The 20,630-nt window shown below is 38.1% G+C and overlaps 1 protein-coding gene across 1 annotated transcript in view; it reads right to left on the minus strand.

The window, feature by feature from the left end:
• Positions 1-20,630, minus strand: part of LOC149571761 (zinc finger protein BRUTUS-like) — a 59,679-nt gene that overhangs the window by 10,938 nt on the left and 28,111 nt on the right. Inside the window, exons 2-6 of the mRNA XM_089813167.1 lie at positions 17,949-18,170; positions 1,238-1,432; positions 739-1,133; positions 380-617; positions 102-270 (exon numbers count right to left, since the gene is read on the minus strand). Of these exons, the coding sequence (XP_089669293.1) occupies positions 102-270; positions 380-617; positions 739-1,133; positions 1,238-1,432; positions 17,949-18,170 (1,219 nt within the window). The remainder of the gene's footprint in view (positions 1-101; positions 271-379; positions 618-738; positions 1,134-1,237; positions 1,433-17,948; positions 18,171-20,630) is intronic.

Raw genomic sequence — 20,630 nt, forward strand, 5'->3', positions numbered from 1 at the left:
CTTCTCATATGTGTTTTCCAAAAGCAACTAATTCCACACCATGCCCAGGAAATCTTGTTTTTGACATGGAAAAACAAATGAGGTAGCTTCAGATAACAAACCTGCTAGACGTATATTCTTAAGCATGTTTTTGGCCTCCTCTTCCTCTAACGTTCCCACAATCCATGGTAGGACACGTTCTAACAATTTCAGAGGCATTACTCGTAAACTTTGGTATAAAAGAGCACACTGCTCTGTCACACTACAGTGCTCACGTGCAAGAGGAATAACCTAAATAAGATGACAATAATAATTAAAACTCGTAATCCTAGCCAGCAATTGACAGATCCATGATACGGGAACTATGCAGCTCTTACAATGCAAAGAATCTAAAACACACCTCGTGTTCCTCACTAAGAAAATGCTGCTCAATGGTTTCTAATATTTGGTCAGCCCGTGAACAGAGCTTCTCATGAAATTCTGATGTACTTGAGCTGGCACCAGCATTTTGAATGCTTTCTATAAGTTGACGCAAATCATCAAATTGATTTTCTTCTTTGGCATGCTCATACGCAAAAGACATGCCCCTTTTAACCTTCTCATCAACAGCAGGAAATATAATCTTGTCCTCTGCAACACTGAAAACAAGAGGCCACCCTCATTGATAAAGTTAAAAGGATATACAGAATAAAAGGAATTGTCAGAATGTAAGTACCAATGGCTTTATCTACAAAAAATACCAAGTGACAAACAATATACCTATGAAAGATACAAATTTGAGCAAGTAACTCTAAACGACCATTAAAAGAGGACAAATTTGAAAAATCTCCTGAAAGTTGTATTCTATGCGCTTCCTCTGCAAGTTCTTTCAGCTCCTTTCTGATAGCATTATGCCAATGTAATATTTCATCAATTGGAAATTCAAACAGCCCATTGGAATTCTTATCCACACAATTATTTGTAACTGGCTGTGACTTTTTGCATCTAATCTTACAGCAATCCCTTAAACTGGAACATTGTTCAATTTGATTTTCTGTTTTGGTAACTTCTGAAGACAACAATCTTTCTGAAACATATGTTGTTTTATTCTCTTCTCTGGAAACTTCTTCTACATCAACCAGCAAGCTTTTTTCTTTCAGCCAGGTGAACACAACCTTCATCAATAAATGAGAAACGTGTCAAGAAAATGACTTTCAATAGACAACCTGAGAGTAACAATTGGCAAAGGAGTTACAATATATATGTTTATAATGGTTACCTGTTGAAGAAGCTTCTCCTCGGGAACAATTTTTCTCATACACTTAATCATATCCTGTCGCTCATCAGAAGAAAGACAGGAAGTAAGCCATGGAAGAAACTCTTCCATCAGGTTCACAGGGATGCTGCACATGAACTGCCACACAAGCGCAGCCTGCTCCTCGAAGGAAAATTGTTGTATAAGCAATGGGAAAACCTGCATCCAGTCAAACATATGACTGAGTAACAAAAAACTAACCATAGTTACACCACCATCAGGGGTGGGGTGTCAAAGAGGCCTTGATTTGGGGACGGTGGCATGGGGGATTTTTAAGATACTATATACTATACATATGGTAGTTAAAATGCTAGTTAGGAAAAGATGTATAAGAAGTAAAATAGCAAATGTCAAATGCTAAATAATAAATACTTGAACATTGAAATTTTCAATATTGAATTACTAATTAGAAATTAGAATACTCAATAATATATAAAAATTAAAATTGTCGAATCGGCAAATTAGTAAATGAAAATGTGAATATAAATGAAGGTTGGAGGGCCTTTGAAGGTATGAAAGGCCACAGATGACCCCCACATACCCTTGGGGTTTAAATAGAACCAAAGATATAATAATAAATGGTTTTTTTAAACATGTGCTTGAAGTTGCCGCTGTGAAGGACACCCAAGCATCCCTGGGACACTTAAGGGACGCACAGTCGCCCCCCTCAGTGTCTTGGGAATGCCGGGAAGTCCCCCTGTTCCGGCAGAGACTGAGCAAACTTGGGAATGCCATCCCCACATCTTGGGGACATCCCCATCCTGCAATGCTCTGGATTTGGGGGGTCACGCGTCCCTGTGGCATACTGAAACTAACTATAAAAGCAGAGACCAGATGAACTGAGATTCTGAACTATTGAATGGTGACATGACTACATAAAAATGGACAGTGCCTGACAGATGTTGACAGTGCCTGTCAACTGTCAACATCTGAGTGTAAGTTCAAATCACTGGATAATCCACATGGTTCCAAATTAGACTTTATTTGGGAGTCTACTCTCATACTAATAGGAAAAAAAATTAACCTTTCCAAACACTAAATATCCTTCACACTTGGACACTAGTTGAGTTCAATTGTTTTTAATGCAAAACAAATCAACTGTCATAATTTCATTTAATTAACATTACAGTGTGCCCCAAAAGCTAAAAATTACCTCCAAGAAGGAGCCTCAAAGTCTGACTCCAGCTAGCCAAGAAAGAATGAAAGAAACTATAATGATGCCAATAGATGACCAGAGGAGAATGACTTTATAGTACATTATAAAGGACTTGTCCAAATTGAACCCTATCGGCTAAAAAGCTAAGTTCCCGCTTTGTGTGTGGGTTCATGCACATATTCGGGTTTGTGGGTCAGGCAAAAAAAACTCCCATTTGGGTTCTTGAGTCTATATATATAAGACAATATTTAGGACTAGGCTTGATTGCCAATATGGTTCCCAATTATTCAACATATATTTCAATTTGGTATGATATTTTAAATCATCTTTGAGTTGGATTTGGATCAATTCAATTGCTATTGATATTTAGTGTCACATTTTTATTTTATTAATGGTGGGGACTTCTGCATATATTGTTGCCAAACTTTCAGTCTATCCCTTTTGAGCTTCCAGTTTGATGGGATTCATTGCAATTATGTTCAGTTGTTTGTCTAGACAGCCCTTAGGTGGCTTTCTTCTCATCAAGCTTCTTAAGGCTCTCACTTTGTGTCTTTTCCAAGTTTCCCTTGCTCCACCTCCTCTTATACCTCCATGCAGGATTCTTGTCATTCCAATGCATTAAGGTCTTAGGTGATCTACATATGGATGGGATGTTGTTTATGCGTCTTCCTGATGAGAAGGGAGTCTTGTTTCCATGATTCTATTCCTACCTCAGAAGGCTTGTTTTAAGCGTCTTCCTAATGAGAAGGGAGTCTTGTTTCCATGATTCTATTCCTACCTCAGAAGGCTTGTTCCCTTCAGATTCTGAATCATTCGACTAGCTAGCCGCTTTGGCGAACTTCATCAAGCAGGAACCTGAAGAACAAAATCCCGCTCGTTTTACAATGAAAAGACCAAGAGAAGTGAAAGCCAGAGCTAAGAAAGTTTTAAATAAAAGTTCCGAGGTCAGAATTTATTTTTGTGCAAAGAGACGGGGCTGCATGTTTTCAACTACTCGTCCGCTGGAAACGAACATTTTATGTTTTGTACCCGAATGCTAGGAAAAGCCCGCGCTCCATTCAAAGATTTTATGCATTAAGTGGGACCCAAGCGCAGTGTTGAAAAGTAATAAATCCGAGCCTCTATTATGCATCACTAAGATGGTGAATTCACGACCAAGATTTCATTTTGAGGATACATAAGGTAACTAGCCAAATCAAAGGAAAATGTTTTGAAGTAGTTCTCCCTCCAGAAAGCGATGCTCTCGATGGTGTTTTTCCATACTTCAGAAATATTTAAGGTTACTTCTCCGAAAGACTAGAAAAATAAAGAACTATGCAAGTACAACATGAGATAATTCTGCAGAGATGCCAAAAAGATGCTTCTAAAAAAAGTTAGTCATAAGTATAACGAAGCACCCCGGATATAAAAGAAGTCAAGTGCTCAAATGCTCGATGCAGAGAATCCATTTGGTGGCTTCCCCAAGTTAGGTTGTGAAATTAAGCAAAGAAGCCTTGTGCAGAAAACAAAGAAACAAAGTGCCCAAGGTATCGAAGGAGTATTGCTCGCGCTGCAATCCCAAATCATAGAAGGAAAGCTTGTAGAAAGATGGGTCTATGCTTTCTTCTCCACCTACAAAGAATTATCGTGAAAGCCCTCATTCCAAATTCCGAAGTAAATAGGGGAATTCCAATTAAGTCAAAATCAATTGGTTCATTTATCCCCTTTATGAAATTGTAAGTTAATGGCAATCCAAGCAGCAACGTATGATCGTCTAATTGGTTTGGAAAGTGAATTCAAGACCGTCTCAAATACTTCATTCAAATTTTACGATTTAGGTGACCTGCATAGAAGGCTCAACTCCCAGCCAATTCACCCAATAACCCAAAAATTGAAGGAAAGTGGATTAGTTGAAGCTATCGGATTCCCCATGGCTATGCAAGCACCAAAACTGGTAAAGGAATGTATCGAAAGGTACAATCTGGAGACAAAGCAAATATTGCTACCTGATCAGTCCATCCTACTATCTATAAACAAGGCATTAATGCAATCTGCATTAGGCATTCCATCAAAGGAGCAATACTGTGATATTGATTTCTCTTCCTCTACGTCAATGTTCAATGAAAAGAAGACACTAAGAAGAGAAGACATGCAGAGAACTTGGTTTCAGACACCTCATTCCAAAAAGAGTAAGATGCCAAAAACTCTTTTTGGAACCAATTTAAAAAAAGAGATTCTAGACATCTTGGCACTATTGCTGAGATTGGAAGGGAGGAAATCTTAGATTTCATCGAACACCACTTCTTCTTGGTGCATGCAATATGTGCCGACGGATTGCAAAGCGACTAGGTTGAGATCATATGTGACGAGCTTACTTCTTCGCTAGGTTCGGCTAAGGCATTCAGATAGTTCTATATGTCTTCATACCTAATATATGCCTTAGCCACACATCACCTCTGGCCAGGTCTTCCCAAGATCCAAGACTATGATGAAAATACAAAGGTGTATGAGTTCTATCCCCACCTACAGTTGCAGAGGAGTTTCGAAGAGTATGTGAAAGTTAATGACGCCTTCACAATGAGGTTGTGACAGGAAATGCAAGGCTTCCTTGAGTGAAGATTTTCACCTAAAGCTATTTTGGCTATAGGCCAGTCTGGATCCCCTTTTATCCAATTTCTGACCTTCTCCTAACTGAGGATTGGACCAGAGCAAGAAAGAAACAAACGGGAAGTATAGGCTCTACTAGTAAAGTAGCTTTCGGAACTGCTCAGCTAACTACAGCTACCTCCACTACTGCTGCTACCTCAACATCAGCAGGTCCATTCCAGTCCATCAATGGAGGCAAAGATCAACCTCCAGAAAAGAATATCCAAACTACCCCAACTTGTGGAGGAGGATCTCTGCCAGACACATGAAAGGTTGGGGATAAGGAAAATAACAAAGGGAAGGAGTAGGAGAAATTAGTGGCTAAGCATGCCTGCCCTATGCAAGTCATCAACCTTGATGGTGACAACAATCCCATGGATGGTCAAGAACAAGATGCATCTTAGCAAGGTGATAACTTGGCCCTCTCAATTATTCAGGTGACTGCTTTCCCCACTGCCACTCAAACAAAGGAACACCCCTAGTGGCAACGAAGCTTTTTGATCCCATTGCCCCTCAGTCGACAATCAATGTCCTTTCAATTGAGTCATGGTTGGAAGAGACTATTGATAGGAAGAAGCGAAGATGTGAGTAAGTTTCCCCATCCAAAGACCTCATCACGCAAGCAATCTCATCTCAGCCACAATCAAAGAAGACGAAGAAGCAGAAGACAACAGCAACATTGGCCATTGATTCTTCTACTAGTCATATGCTAATGGAGACAACAAAGCCTCAAAAGGAGGGTAAGTTTCATGAGCTGAGTGTTGATGATTTCCAGATCACAACTATCGACCTTGGTATACCTGTGCATGATTCCATGGTCAACATATGAAAATCAACAAATGAGACAATCGAAGATAGACTAGAAGAGTTAAGGGCAGAGAAAGAGGTACTCAAGGCCTTGAACACGAAACTAGTGGATTACATCAGAGCTGCAATTGGAAGCACCTCTACAAGTACATTTTACCCAAGTGCAGAGGACAACAAGAACTTGCTTTTGAAGCTACAACAAGAGAGGCAATTCGATCAAATTGGTCACGCATGGATTGATCAAATGAAGGCCCAAGGTCCCCCTCTCATTGAAAACCTGTTTTTAGTTACTAACAAGTTAAGGGAAGCAGTGTCCAGTCATCAAACTTCAATGCACAAAGCATCAGAAAACTTGACAAAGCAACTAGCCTTGTTGCAAGAGGTAATTGATATGAAGACCAACGTCGCCTTGACCCATGGGATTCTCAAAACAGGTCAAGAACCATTGCTTTACTGGAAGCAATAATTAGTGTTCATCGTGGAAAGCTCAGTGATATTTAAAAATGAGTTGAACAATGTGCATGATCTAGTGCAGAAAGTCATGGAAAAGATATTTGAATATCCAAAGGTGTTGCATATGGAATCATATGTCACCAATAATGATCAATTGGTGGACATTGAGAAAATGAAAGCCAAATTTCTAGCATTTTTTAAAGAAGCCACTGATCCAACCAACTTCCAGGTGTCAAAGATCCAAGAGCTTTCAGCGGCAGATTCCATCCTAATCAAAGATCACCAGAGTGGAAGAGTTGACAAAGATGCATGATTACCAGATGATTCGAGCTGATAATATCATGATTCCAAGTGTCAATGAATCTGAACAATGTAACTAATGTAGTGAAAGCATACAAAGCTAAGGCTGTGACCCCAAAGAAAGTTTGATGCTCTGACACTCTCTATAACAAGTGTAACTTACTCTTCTTTCTCGAATTCTTCTATTGTAGATATTTTGGCATTTTCTCCATAGGCTTAGATTCTGTAACGGGCAATGACCTAGTCAAGTCCCATTTTTAGCCTCCTCTGTTTAGAGATTCTCTGCAATTTAATCATCGAATGTAACCGGCCATCCCTAAGAGGCCTATATATGTAACTATTTGAGAAATTAATTAGACTGGCAAATGACTTTGTGGACAAACCCCTATAGCTAGGACTACAATGTGAGAATCTGAGTCTACATTTAATTTTGTTGCTCATTTAGTTTCGGTATGGTACTTGGGATGAATGTGATGTTAATGAAAACTGAAAGATTGAAAATAAACTTGGTTTTGTTTCTTTCATTTCAGTAGATTGTAAGCTTTACTTTCTTCATTACAGTATTACTTTATTCCCATGTTTTGTGCGTATTAGTTCATATGCATTTCATTGATTGTATGAGAAGCTTGAGATTTGATTAATGAAGCAGTTGAATAGGATACAATCCGAGTATTGTCAAATCTTAGTCACTTTAGCAATCCAGGCATTGCCAAACTAATCATTCCTTTTCCTCTCATGTTGTGGTAGATAGTCTTACATTGTTTCAATCTTGCATCCAAGGTAAAGTAAATTGCATTAGGTGTAAAATTTAAGAGTTGCCTAGATTGTTTGAAGTATTAAGCAATCTGGTTTTACCTCTTTTGCTCTCTGGTTAAGAGCATAGCCCAAAACCTAAAACAAATTCATTGCAAATCTTTGCATCATAAGGGTGTTGTAGCTTTCAATTTAAGGGTTTCTAATAGATTACTACATTGACCCATTATGTCGTTAACTGTTTTGTTTTCCATCACTATTGGGCACATTAAGAGTCAAGGTACAAAGCAAGAAACTAAGGAAGACGAACTATTAACCCACACACACACACACACATATACACACACCATACTAAAATATATTTTGTGTATTTTTCATACTTTTTGGCCTCATGAGCAGTGGGTCCATGCAGGGTCCTTGCAGGTTTGTGGTGGGTCTAGGCAGGTTCTTGCCATTGACTGTGGGTCCACAGACCGTGCCCGGACCCACAGGGACTAGGACCTAGTTTGCAGGGTCCAAACCCTGCAACTTAGCTAAAAAGCTAACTAAGAACATAAACTTTGTCATAGCCAGCCTTAAACTAGGGCAAAAGATAAATAACAATTTCATTCGGGGTATTTCATTCGGGGTCAAATGGTAAGTGCAAGGCCAACCCAGATAAGTAATGAATATTGGAAGGGCCAACCATATTAAGGATTGCATAACGATTAATAAGCGACTAAATGAGAGAGGCCGACCCACTAATCTAAAAACCTGTGATTTCGTACAGAAAATAGATAAAATAGCACTAAGGTTAGAAGAAATGATGGTGTTCATTATCTCTGATTTAACAAATAAGCATTTTAAGGCAGCCATTTTGTAGAACAATTTTTAAAAAAATGAAAATAAGTCTAAGCCAATCGTTAAGAGTTATGACTCTTTCAAAAGGGCAGAAATATTGAAGTTAAATGACTTCTCCCTCATATTGAGGTTATAAAAGGAAGGAGAATTCATTTAAGAGGGGGGATATAGAGAGATTCATTGAGCAATGAAAAATAAATAGAAATTAAATCATCCATTGTCAGTTTGGACATAATATTATTCTCAAAAGGCAACAGCTAAAAGTGGTGACTCAGTTCATATGAACAGTGAAGACACTTCCACTAAATAAGTATAAAAGAGAGTTCATTTCAAGCATTAAAGAGGCCTATCAATCATCCAATAAGCAAAAATTCCAAATTAAGGAAGTGGCAGACTTCAGATCAAACATTAATAAGTCCATCAGTAAATCTTATCGGCAGTATATAACATTCAGATCAGGCTAAAAAAGCACACTGATACTCTTTCCAGATGCCTATAGCGTTGTATAGACAATGGAGCATACAATATAGCAGGCGATCATACTTAGTTATCTGATTCAACCAAAAATCAATGAAAATAGCAACTTCAACAAACAAAAGTGATTTGTGATAATTTCCTGATCTCAACTTGCTCAGACTTCTGCTTCGAGGGAATGGTGTATCAGCTTTCTCTCTCTTGAATCACGTCTTAGGATCCTTGGAAGAAGTTTTTTTCTCTAATCTCTGAGACCACTAGTCTCTCTTTTAGTTTTTACTTAATGATACTATAAAAATATTTAATTTGCATTCAGTATGGTACACGATGTGATCTGAATTTAATAAGTGGGCTGCAAACACGATATCTGGTAAATCAAAATACCTGCGATACCAATGTTCAAGTTCTGGAAAATCTTGCAAAACTTGAAAGAGTTGTATGCAAACCAAAAGCCATCTTATTTATTGAAATTGAAAGAATATATACAATGATGGAATATCAACAGTCACCATAGCCCTGAATTCGAAATGTTTATATGGCTATAATAAAAACAACAAAATTAAACTAAAACTATTTAAAACTAGGTCTTTAATTACCCCAACTTGTAGGGGTCATAACTTTTGACCTAGAACTTGGATTTCAAAACCGCTTACACCGTTGGAAAGAAGAACTAAAAATCTAATTTCAGTCCCTAAAACAATGAGCCTACGGCTGCCCAGTTTTAGGGACCGATGAAAGTTTTGGCTTGAAGTTTTGAGCAAAAGACCTTCGAAAAGGCCATATAAAAAGATATAGGAAAACTTTTTTTAAATATGAAAAAATACTTTCAAACATTTGATCTTCGATATAATCTAGATCATTCCTCCCCCCTTAAGAGGCAATGGGGGGAATTGTGCTGCAAACTGTTCCCTGGTTAACCATTTGCCCTGATGAGAGAATTGACCAACTCAAACCACCCTATATAGCGGAATTTTCTGATTTCTAAAAGATTTCAGCATGACTTCAATGACATGATCACACTGTAATGGAGTAGTAGTGGATGGATTTAATTCGGTAGCATGAATATGTTCAGCAGCTTGAGAGACGTCCAATAATGGAGGAAAATAAGGTCACAACAGTTCCTCATTAAAAACTCGATGCAATCCCAAAAACTGTGGCAGATCAAGTTCAAAAGCATTCTAACCAACTTGTTTCTTAATGGTATATGGTCTATCCCAAATAGGACGAAGCTTTCTATAAGGTCCTTGGAGGCACTCCTTCTAAAGATGTAGCCATACCTTGTCACCAATCTGGAAATGATCAAGAGTTCTATGCTGATCATGTCTTTCCTTATACTTCTTATTGCTCTGCTCTAAAATATCATGAACTTGTTGTTGTAACTATTTGATCTTTTCAATAAATTTGTCTACTTTATCTGCCTCCTTTTTAGTATTTAGTGGTTGACTAGATTGCAAGATGGGTAGTGCTACATCTATAGGTGCCAATGGCCGATACCCAAGACAAACCTCAAATGGACTATGTCCTATGGTAGTGTGGAGTGCATGGTTGTAGCTATGTTGCACATAAGGCAAGCTCTCATCCCATGTACGTGGGTGTTTGGAGTGGTACATTCAAAGGAAATGGATAATCATTCTATTGACTACCTCTGTTTGGCCCTTTGTTTGAGGATGGAATGTTGTAGTCTTTGTCAACTTCGTGTCCATTCTAGCCCATAATAAAGACCAAAAATTGTTGAGGAACCTAACATCCCTGTCTGAAATAATACTTTTTGGCAGCCCAAAGTTAACCCAAACATGTTCAAAAAATAGCTTGGCAGTCTCCTTTGCTGAAATCATTTTTTACAGGCCACCATGATAGCCATTTTAGAAAATCTATCTACTACCACATAAATACAATCAATCCCCTTCTTGACTATCGAGACTATCTTATAAAATCTATCTACCACCATGATTATCGATGGTAATTGTGATGTTTTTTGCTCATCTTTCGAGACTCCTCAACCCATCATGCTTCTCGAATTTGCTCGAGGCCACCTCCATGTTTGACTTGCTTGCGTCGGCTATCCTTAAGTCGGCCACCCTTTCCATTCCTCATCGTACTTCTTTGTCCCTTTGCAGCAAGCTTCGTAATACTTGCCCTATGAACCAGTGGTTTGATTGGGACTGCAAATCTTTTCACCATTTTTTGTGTTCTGCTTTTGAGGCTCGCTCCACTAATTTTGCCCGCATTCGCTCATCTTATCTCCACTTTCTTCGGAGTAAGACACGTCGCTTCTAAGTGCAAGTCTCTTTACTCCACGCTGATTTGCAATCCCCAGCTGTTTTGGCGCACTCTTTTCACCCATATTTCTCCTCCACCCTCCACCCTCGACTTTCGCTCTCTTACCTTGCATACCAAGGCTCTTTATGACATTCCTGGGCAGCCTTTACCCCTCTTCGCCTCATTTCACCCGCCTTTTTACCCCCTCCCACATTTATGAGGCCATTAGATCCATGAAGTGTAGTAGAGCTGCTAACAAGGACAGTTTTCAAGCTGAGCTTTTCAAGTTCGGCGCCTCAATTCTAGGACCCTATCTCTCTATTCTTTTCAATAGAGTGATTCATACTGGTTTTCCGGTCTCTTGGTCTAGGCATTTGATTTATCCCATCCATAAGACCGGCCCTGTATCGGATCCAAGGAACTATAGAACTATCATGATTGGGCACACTTTTGCCAAACTATATGCGACAGCCCTTAATGTTATGCTTTCTACAGAGCTAGACAAGAATGGTTGTAGGGCTAGAAGGCAGGCGGGTTTTCAGGCTGATTTTCAGACTATGGATCACATTTTCACCCTACAGGCTATTACTGAGGAGGCCAGACACAGATCAGAGAAGGTGTATTGTTGCTTTGTTGATTTTTGCAAAGCTTTGGATTATGTTCCTAGGGTAGCTCTGTTTGAGAGACTTAGAGAAGGTATTTTTGAGATGTTACGTATTGCTATTATGAGACTGTAGTTGGCAGATTCAGGACTCCTGAGGGGTTCTCGAATCCGATTCATAGCACTATTGGGGTTAAACAGGGTTGTCCTCTCTCTCCTACTTTGTTTGGGCTATATATTGATGAGCTTGAGGACTCCTTCTACAGTCTTCACTCCTCGGAGATGGTTGTTATCTTCATCAAGTTCTAATCTCCATCCTTCTTTTTGCAGATGATGTGGTTCTCCTTGATTCCTCTCCAAACAGGTTACAAAGACTTCTTGATGGCTTGGCTTCATTTTATGATCAACGACAACTTGTAGTTAACTTGGGTAAGACTTGGGTCATGGTCTTTAATTGCTTAAAGACCTCTCATCTTCACTTAATTTTTCAAGGTCAAGAGATTGAGATCACTCCATCCTACACTTATTTGGAAGTTATGTTTTCTAGCCCGTGTTTCAGTATGAGACCAGCTATTCAGCCCAGAGTTAATAAGGGTATGGGTTCTCTTGCTTTGCTTGAGAAATAGTGTTTTAGACATCACTTCCAAAATACCTTGTCTAAGCTATCTCTCTTAGACTCTCCTGTGCGACCGAATGTTCTTTATGGTTTTGCGGTTTGAGGCCCTTCTCTTCTTAGCTCGGATTGGGCCTCGATTGAGCGAGTTCAGACTTTGTTCTTGAGGCGCATCATCAGATGTCACAAGTTCACTCCTCATAGTACTGTTTTGGCGGAGTTTGGTGCTCATCCCTTCAATCTTGTGGCCATCTTTGATTTGGTTTGGTTCCTCCATCGGCTTCGTGGGTTTGTGGATAAAGCTGAGGATCGTGACCAATATTCCTACTTAGCTTATTGCTCAACTGTTTCTACTACGATGGCTAAGTCTAGTTCTCGTGCTCGTTGTTGGTATGCACAAGCTTCTTCTATGCTAGGTTCGATTGGGATTGATATTGATTGTCTCCCCCCTTTTTCAGTTCTCTTTGGATGCCCTTGCTCATCTTCTCCCCTCTCGACAGGAGTTGAATGAGCATGTTCGGCTTGACATATATAGATGTTACATTGTCACTACCTGGGTTAACTCTCCTAGTGGGTTACACCCGTGGATATCCTTTTATGCGAAGCACTTTTTAGAGATTTCAGATGGCATTATTGCTCGCCCTAGCTACCTTTTCCGGCGGTGGTCTCATTCCCTGCAGATCTCCTTAGGTTCTTTCAGAGTTGGTTCTCATCGTCTTCAAGCTCAGAATGATAACCATATTGATAGAGGGGAACGGTTCTGTTTGCTCTGTACTTTAGGGGAGGTAGAGACTGAGGCTCATTTCTTTTTTCGATGCCCTATATACTATGAGATCAGAGAGAGATTCTTCTGTTTGTTCTGGGAATGCTTCTCTCTCTACGACTTTTTCAGCTATTATGATCAAAAGTTCCTTGCACTTCATCTTCGTGAGGCCACTACGCTCTGCGATAGCACGATCCAGTCACTGCTTCCGCATCGGCACTCGTCTACTCAGCGCATTACTGCCTTTTTTACACCATTATCTCCTTTACGTGGTGTGAAGAGGCCTTCTAGCTCTATTAGATCTGTCGAGTTATCCAGATGTGTCAAATCCTATTCCAGATATTTACACCAGCGACACTCCTCTGCGAGAGACCAGAGACAGTACAGTGCTTCTACACATCGGCATGCATATCATTCAGTGACTAATTTCTTTTCGTCTAAGAATGACTCCTAGTCTTTCTTAGTTTCTCTGTCTCTCTCTCTTTATCTGTTGTCTTTGTTGCTTTGGTATTAGTCATTTCCTTTCGGACACCTCTGTGTGTTCCTACCGGTGTTTGCATCACTTGTGTAATCTTTCAGTCCCTTAGACCTTTTTTTGGTCTTTTGTTGGACATTAATATCATTATCTTATCTTATCTACTACTTGAGAGCCCAAACATAAAATCCATTGAAACAAAATGCCATGGTTTATTAGGGATAGGTGATGGTAGATAGAGACCCAATTTATAGTTTCAAGGTTTTGCAATTGCACATGCAACACAAGATTTTATATATAATATAATATCATGTTTCATTTTTGGCCAATAGAAATACATTTGGAGAATTGCAGTAGTCTTACCAATACCAAAATGTCCTACCACCCGGCTATAGTGTGCTTCCCATATCAGTTTCTGTCTTTCTTCACTGGGTACACATATCTGACCAATATGACAAAGTAACCCATCCTGTATATAAAATTCAGGAACATGCTTCCCTTCTAAGACTGCATTGTAAATATTACAAAAATTAGGATCATTACCATATAGTTTGGCCCAAGTTTCTATTTGATGGCCACATGAATCCAACACCATTGTCAAACCTATGATTGGAGGCCTACTTAGACAGTCTGCTTCTTTGTTAGTACTTCCCTTTTTATGACGAATGTTGAGATGAAATTGTTGCAAATAAGCTGACCACCTCTAATGCCTATCATTCTGCAACTTCCCTTGTGTTCGCTAGAATTGAAGAGTTTTATGATATGTATGTATCACAATTTCCTTTCCCAAAATATAGTGCTTCCACTGTTTACAGACCTAAACAATGGCATACAACTCCTTGTCATAGGTGGGGTACCTTCGAACTGTTTCAGAAAATGTCTCGCTATGATATGCAACGGGATGACCATGTTGCATGAGTACAACTCCAAGAGTGTAATCTGATGCATCTATTTCTATTTCAAATGATTGTTGAAAATTTGGAAGGACCAATACTAGAGCTGAACATAATTTGAGTTGTAATTCCTCAAATGCTTTTTGTTTGTCCTCTATCCACCGAAATTTTGCATGTGTTCCATCTTTGAGTGACTAATTAAGTGGCCGTGATAAATGTGAAAAACCAAATACAAATCTGCGATAGAAATTGGCTAGACCCAAGAAACTGCGAAGTTCTGTGAAATTTTTAGTAGGTGGCCAATCTCTGATTATTTGTATCTTTGTACGGTCCACATGAACACCCTCACGATCAATGATGTACCCTAAGTACTGGATGTTTTGCATACCAAAAGAGCACTTGTCTATGTTGGCATAGAGTTTATGTTTCTGCAAACTCAAGAGTACTTGTTCAACATGTTGCAAATGTTTAGACCAAGTTTTACTAAAAATGAGGATATCATCTAAATAAACAACTACAAGAGACTCAATGAATGGTCTAAGCACATCATTCATCAACCTCATAAATGTAGCGGGAGCATTTGTAAGACCAAAAGGCGTAACTAACCATTCAAACAAACCTTCCTTGGACTTGAATGCAATCTTCCATACATCCACTAGATCAAATGGTACTTGGTATTGTCCAAATTTCAAGTCAATTTTTGTAAAGAACTTAGCCCCCTTAAGTTGATCCAAAAGATCATCAATTCAAGGAATTGGATATCTGTTTTTCACAATAATTTTCTTAAGTGCCCTATAATCAATACAAAGTCTCCATGTCCCATCTTTCTTTCTTGCCAAAAAAATAGGGCTGCCACAAGGTGAAGCAATTGGCCTAATATGTCCCTTTTCAATCAATTCTTGAATCTGTCTCTTAATTTCATCATTTTCCATAATTAATCTCCTATATATTGGCTCGTGTGGTAATGGTGTTCCTAGAACTAGATCAATCGAATGCTTGACTTGACAATGTGTTGGGACCCTTGCTGGTGATTATAACACACTATGGTATTCTATCAAGATTTTATCCATCTCCTTTTACTGGTCTAGTATTGTGGCCACCTTAGTGTGTGTGTTAAGGACATTGATTTTTCTTTATCAAAATGAATCATGAGTACAAAAGTTCTAGGTTGACCAATTAAACGTTTACATTGTTTAGCACTAATTAAAGAAGTAGCTTGAGTTGGGCATACCTCTGGTATTCGATATTTCTTTTCACCAAGCTTGATTATGACACTGCTTGTTCTGGATTCATACACCCCATGCCTTTGATACATATATGGCTGCCCCAGCAAAACATCACATACATCTAAAGGTGCTACATCACAAATTACTATCCTTGAATGGTTTGATTGAGTATGATAGGTGACACTGCTGATTTACCTGAATCTCCTAGTTGTCTCCATAGAAATTAAGTTCTTTCAGCTACCACTATCAACAATAAAACGTAGAGGCTTTCCACCAACCCACATCTGTGAACGGAACAATCTCTCTTCATCTTCATGTGGAACTACTTTTGCTGTTGCAACTATGGCATATGGGTCTACTTCTATCACCGAATCATTGTTAGGAGTTTCTATTGGCGTGGATTGAGACTCCGCTTCATCTCCTCGTATTTCTGTCATCAAGTTTTTAACTGTTCGACACTCCTTAGTGTTATGAGTTGGAATCCTATGTATTTCACACCACATGCCAGTATCTGCTTGTGTCTTTTTAGTAGCCCACCAGGTATTCTTGGGTGGATTTGAGGAAGGATCCTTCCCCACTAGTTTTCCTCCGAATTTATTACTGCCTTCACCCTTTGGCTTATTATTTGAAAAGTAATCTCTTTTTCCATTCTATTTGAGTTCAATTTTTGTAGCATATTTGTAAGCAATTGCCAATGTTTCAATATTCAAGATTTCCATTTCATTTTGAATGTATCTATGAAGCCCACTACGATATTTCAGGATTTGATGCTTCTTTGAAACTTCTATACCAAGTTTTGCAGAGTGCATGGAATGTATTGGTGTAAACTTGTATAGATTGGTCCCTCTTTTGTCGAAGCAACTGCAATTCTATATATTTCTATTCATATACATCTTCAGGCAATATGCTTCTTTTATGTATTCCACAAATTCTCCCCAAGTGGATTTATTATCAGAGAGTATTTCCAACTCTTCTCCAGCTTCACTTTCCTTATTCAATAATCTTGTTTCCCATGCTAGTTTGACATGGATTTCAGCTTTCAAGAGGGCAAATGTTATTTCTTCCACATCCGAAAAATTATTTACAAAGAAGTATCGTTCTAACTTGGATAACCATTATCAATAGCATCAACATCAACTTTTCCTTCAAAATTTGGGATATCAAAATTCACCTGCACTTTAAAAGGGGTGTTCCCATGGAACGGTGCTATTGAATTGGGCACTTGTTGGGTCTTCAAAATTTCTGAAAACTTACTCAACATATCTTCTTGTTGCCTAGCCAAAGCCTCTTCCACCATCTTCTTCACAAAATCTGCCGAATTATCCGACATCTATGGTTTTGTGCACCCCAAAGGAAGGTATTCCAACAAATTTCTCGTGGTCCATCCTACTCTTTCATAGGAAGTTCTTGTATTTGTTGGCATATAGGGGCATTCCTACTCTGATACCACTGATTTGAAATTAATAAGTGGGCTACAAACACGATATCCGGTGAATCAATATATCTGCGATACCAATGTTCAAGTCCTGGAAAATCTTGCAAAACTCGAAAGAGTTGTATGCAAACCAAAAGCCATCTTATTGATTGAAATTGAAAGAATATATACAATGATGGAATATCAACAATCACCATAGCCATGTATTTGAAATGTTTATGTGGCTATAATAAAAACAACAAAATTAAACTAAAACTATTTAAAACTAGGTGTTTAATTACCCCAACTTGTCGGGGTCATAACTTTTGACCTAGAACTGGGATTTTGAAACCACTCACACCATTGGAAAGAAGAACTAAAACTCTAGTTTCAGTCCCTAAAACAGTGAGCCTACGGCTGCCTAGTTTTAGAAACCAATGAAAGTTTTGGCTTGAAATTTTGAGCAGAAGACCTCCGAAAAGGCCAAATAAAAAGATATAGAATTTTTTTTTTAAATTATGAAAAAATACTTTCAAACATTTGATCTTCGATATAATTTGGATCACGATGTTTTGAAATTTCTGAATTAATTTCACATAGATGTATGATACGAAAGATGATACAAGTGATCTCCTTCATATTGTGAGAAAATTAAAATCGGCAAGACAATGAAAACAGCATTAAAAAGGATAATTGTAGAGGGAAATCCCGTCAGGTTATGTGCCACAATGATTAACTTGTTGTTAGAGGCGTTACATGTACAAAACTAATAAAGAAAATTAATATTTAGCAGAGCTTGTAACCCAGATGATGTCCAGCATGCAATAAGTGGCTCCAAAGTCTCTATGGCAGTAAGCAGAAGAGCTTATATTTTAACATAAAAAATAAGATGCCTGTTTTCTTTTACAATCATAGCATAACTAAACCCAGCAGCTACTTCATGTTCTGATGCAGAATTTTCAATTAAAAGACCTACTTTACATGTACAATAAAAAAAAAAGTACTACACAGAAATACTCATACCTGCTCTGCTTCTTTCGACATATGTTGACAAAGAGATGTCTGAATAGCTTCTGTGCAGCACACAAGCTCTCGTCGTAACTTCAGAGAATCGTTGTGGTTGTCTTTCAGAGCTGAATTTAAGAGCTCGAATACCTGATCAAACAAATCACTTTCCCCTTTATGCTCCAAAGAATATGTCCGTGCAACATTCTTTACCCGCGAATCAAGCGCTGGGAAGATTACCTGTGTCAAACACCACAAACAAAAGCCAATAAAACTATCAAAGAAGAGATAAGAAAGTTATTAACTCATCTCATACTGATGCAGTTGTTACATAAATCATGGTGCTAAGCATAGTAATATAATTTCTAAAATATATTCATTATGGATATTGAAAGAAGATATTTACTAAGATAGTACTAATACAGCAGAAAATTATGGCCATATCAAATGTATTAATGATATAATATTTACAGCATTTTCATTAGTTTCATATAATTCACTACTCAAAATTAGAAAGCATGTCTATAACATGGAAAAAAATGTGTCCGGGCAAAACTTTACAAGACTCACTACTACTAAATAATAATCTCAAATGCTTAATAGAATTTATTTTTATTTTTATTTTTAAATATATATATATATATATATATATATATATATATATATATATATATATATATATATATATATATATATTTTCAATAATTTCATATAGTCAAAGAATCTCTGCTAAAATAATCATCTTAAGTTGAATAAGATACTATTTCATTTGATGACATGGATATTTGGAACTCCTTATCTGACCCGAAAAAAATGATTCCTTTCCCGGGAATTCGCTTAACTCTAAGACATCACTATTTTCTATACTAAGAATGAGTGACCAGACACCAAGGACCATATTGGGAACCCACGCATTAGGCAATTCCTTTTAAACAGCTCACGATGGGAATATTCCCCACATCTCAGGCACGTGCTTTGCTACACACCGGCACACAGTGGTCAACAATATAACATTGGGTAACTCCTTTCCCACTTCTCTTGCAACATTTCCACCCCATGATACTCCATGCGTTGGTACATGTAAAGGGACAGAACAATTTACATAGCCTGTGTGCAATAACAAACCAGAAAAAAGGAATTTAGCTTTGTCAAACAGTGATGGAAAAGTCTTTGATAGCTCGGGGGAGTTTGTTGGGAGTGTTTCTGCAGAAATTCAGTCTTCAGCCATACAATATGCTCTGCCTTGTCAACCAGATGGTGATTATTCTATGCAGAAGTTTGATTGTCGGCAGTGTACATTCAGTTTAAATCATGAAGCTCCAAAGGAATTGGTTGCCATGCATAAATTAGATGGTAATACAGAATCAAGAGTGCTTTTGTCACTGAATTGTATATTGATCTGCACGATGGTGTTGTAACCATGGGATGGTGTCAGGGAACAATTTTGGAACTGGGAAAATTTACAATCGGATAGTAGTGATCGTCTAGATTTTCCATTCTGTGTTGCAGGAAAGAGGAGCACAAAAATGGATCATGTTGATAGAGAAGTATGGATTGAATTCATTAAAGGATTTCTTCCTATTATGGACTCATGGCTGAATTTGTAAAATTTGCAAGAGAAGATGTTCTTCTGTTAGATTTTATCAAGTCTGATAAAATGTGGAGAAAACTAATCTGGAGTGTGCTGCAGCAAAGTCTCGCAACCTTGAGATCATCTCAAGGCCTCATTCTTCGCTAAGATTTGAAATAAGGAGCAGGGAATGCTACTGTGCATGGCTTTACCAGTTGGACTTCACAGGGGAGATTGTTGAGATATGAAGCCCAATGGTCACAGTGACTATTCAGCTTCTTGTGTTTCATCTTCATTTCTATTTTTTATTTTATTTCTCTGTTTGTTTATTACTTACAATGACCCCCGATCATCAACCAAATAAGACACGGCAATTTGTGATGCCGTTCCAGTTTGCAAACACTAATTGGGTGCTGATACAAATTGTCAAATACAGATTTGTATGTTCATATATACATGCAATCAGTATGAAATCATATTATGTTTAGTTTGACATAATCAGAATTGTGTGTGTATATTACATAATGTATATGTATATGTGTGTCAATCAGATTTCATAATCTGACTGATGCTATATTTTCAACACTCCCTCTCTTAGCAAGGGAGGATTCAACACAACTATCTAAAAATGATAATCTAAATTTGTATAGAGTTTGCAACTAGTAATATCATCCATATGAAATTTATCAATCTCATATTATTGTGGTATGTGCACTAGCATTGTTCACCGTACAAGGTAAACAGATACTCATCGCATTAGTAGATTAGAATGTAACACAGAACAGATACTTTATTCATATGAGCACATATGCAATTCAAATTACAATGATGATCCATAAATCCATTCAAACGATGTACATATACTTCCCGAAGGGATGACTCAACCGTCACGTGACCTTTCAAATACCAACTCAACCCGTCGGCTACAATATATTTTTTACCGAAAACATCATCCCCCCAAAAAGTAAAGTCGTCTCCAGACGACAAAATAGAGACCAATTATACATCAAAACTCAAAATATGACTCAAACTACTAATTACATCAAGACTCATAACAAACTAAGAAGTAGAGGGATGCATCCCTGGTAGTGTTGATGTGGTAGACATCTTTTGTGCCCTAATCTCGTTCA

Source organism: Cupressus sempervirens, chromosome 2 (assembly GCF_028749045.1).
Source record: "Cupressus sempervirens isolate cs-2001-9-10 chromosome 2, ASM2874904v1, whole genome shotgun sequence".
NCBI classification, from domain to species: Eukaryota; Viridiplantae; Streptophyta; class Pinopsida; order Cupressales; family Cupressaceae; genus Cupressus; species Cupressus sempervirens.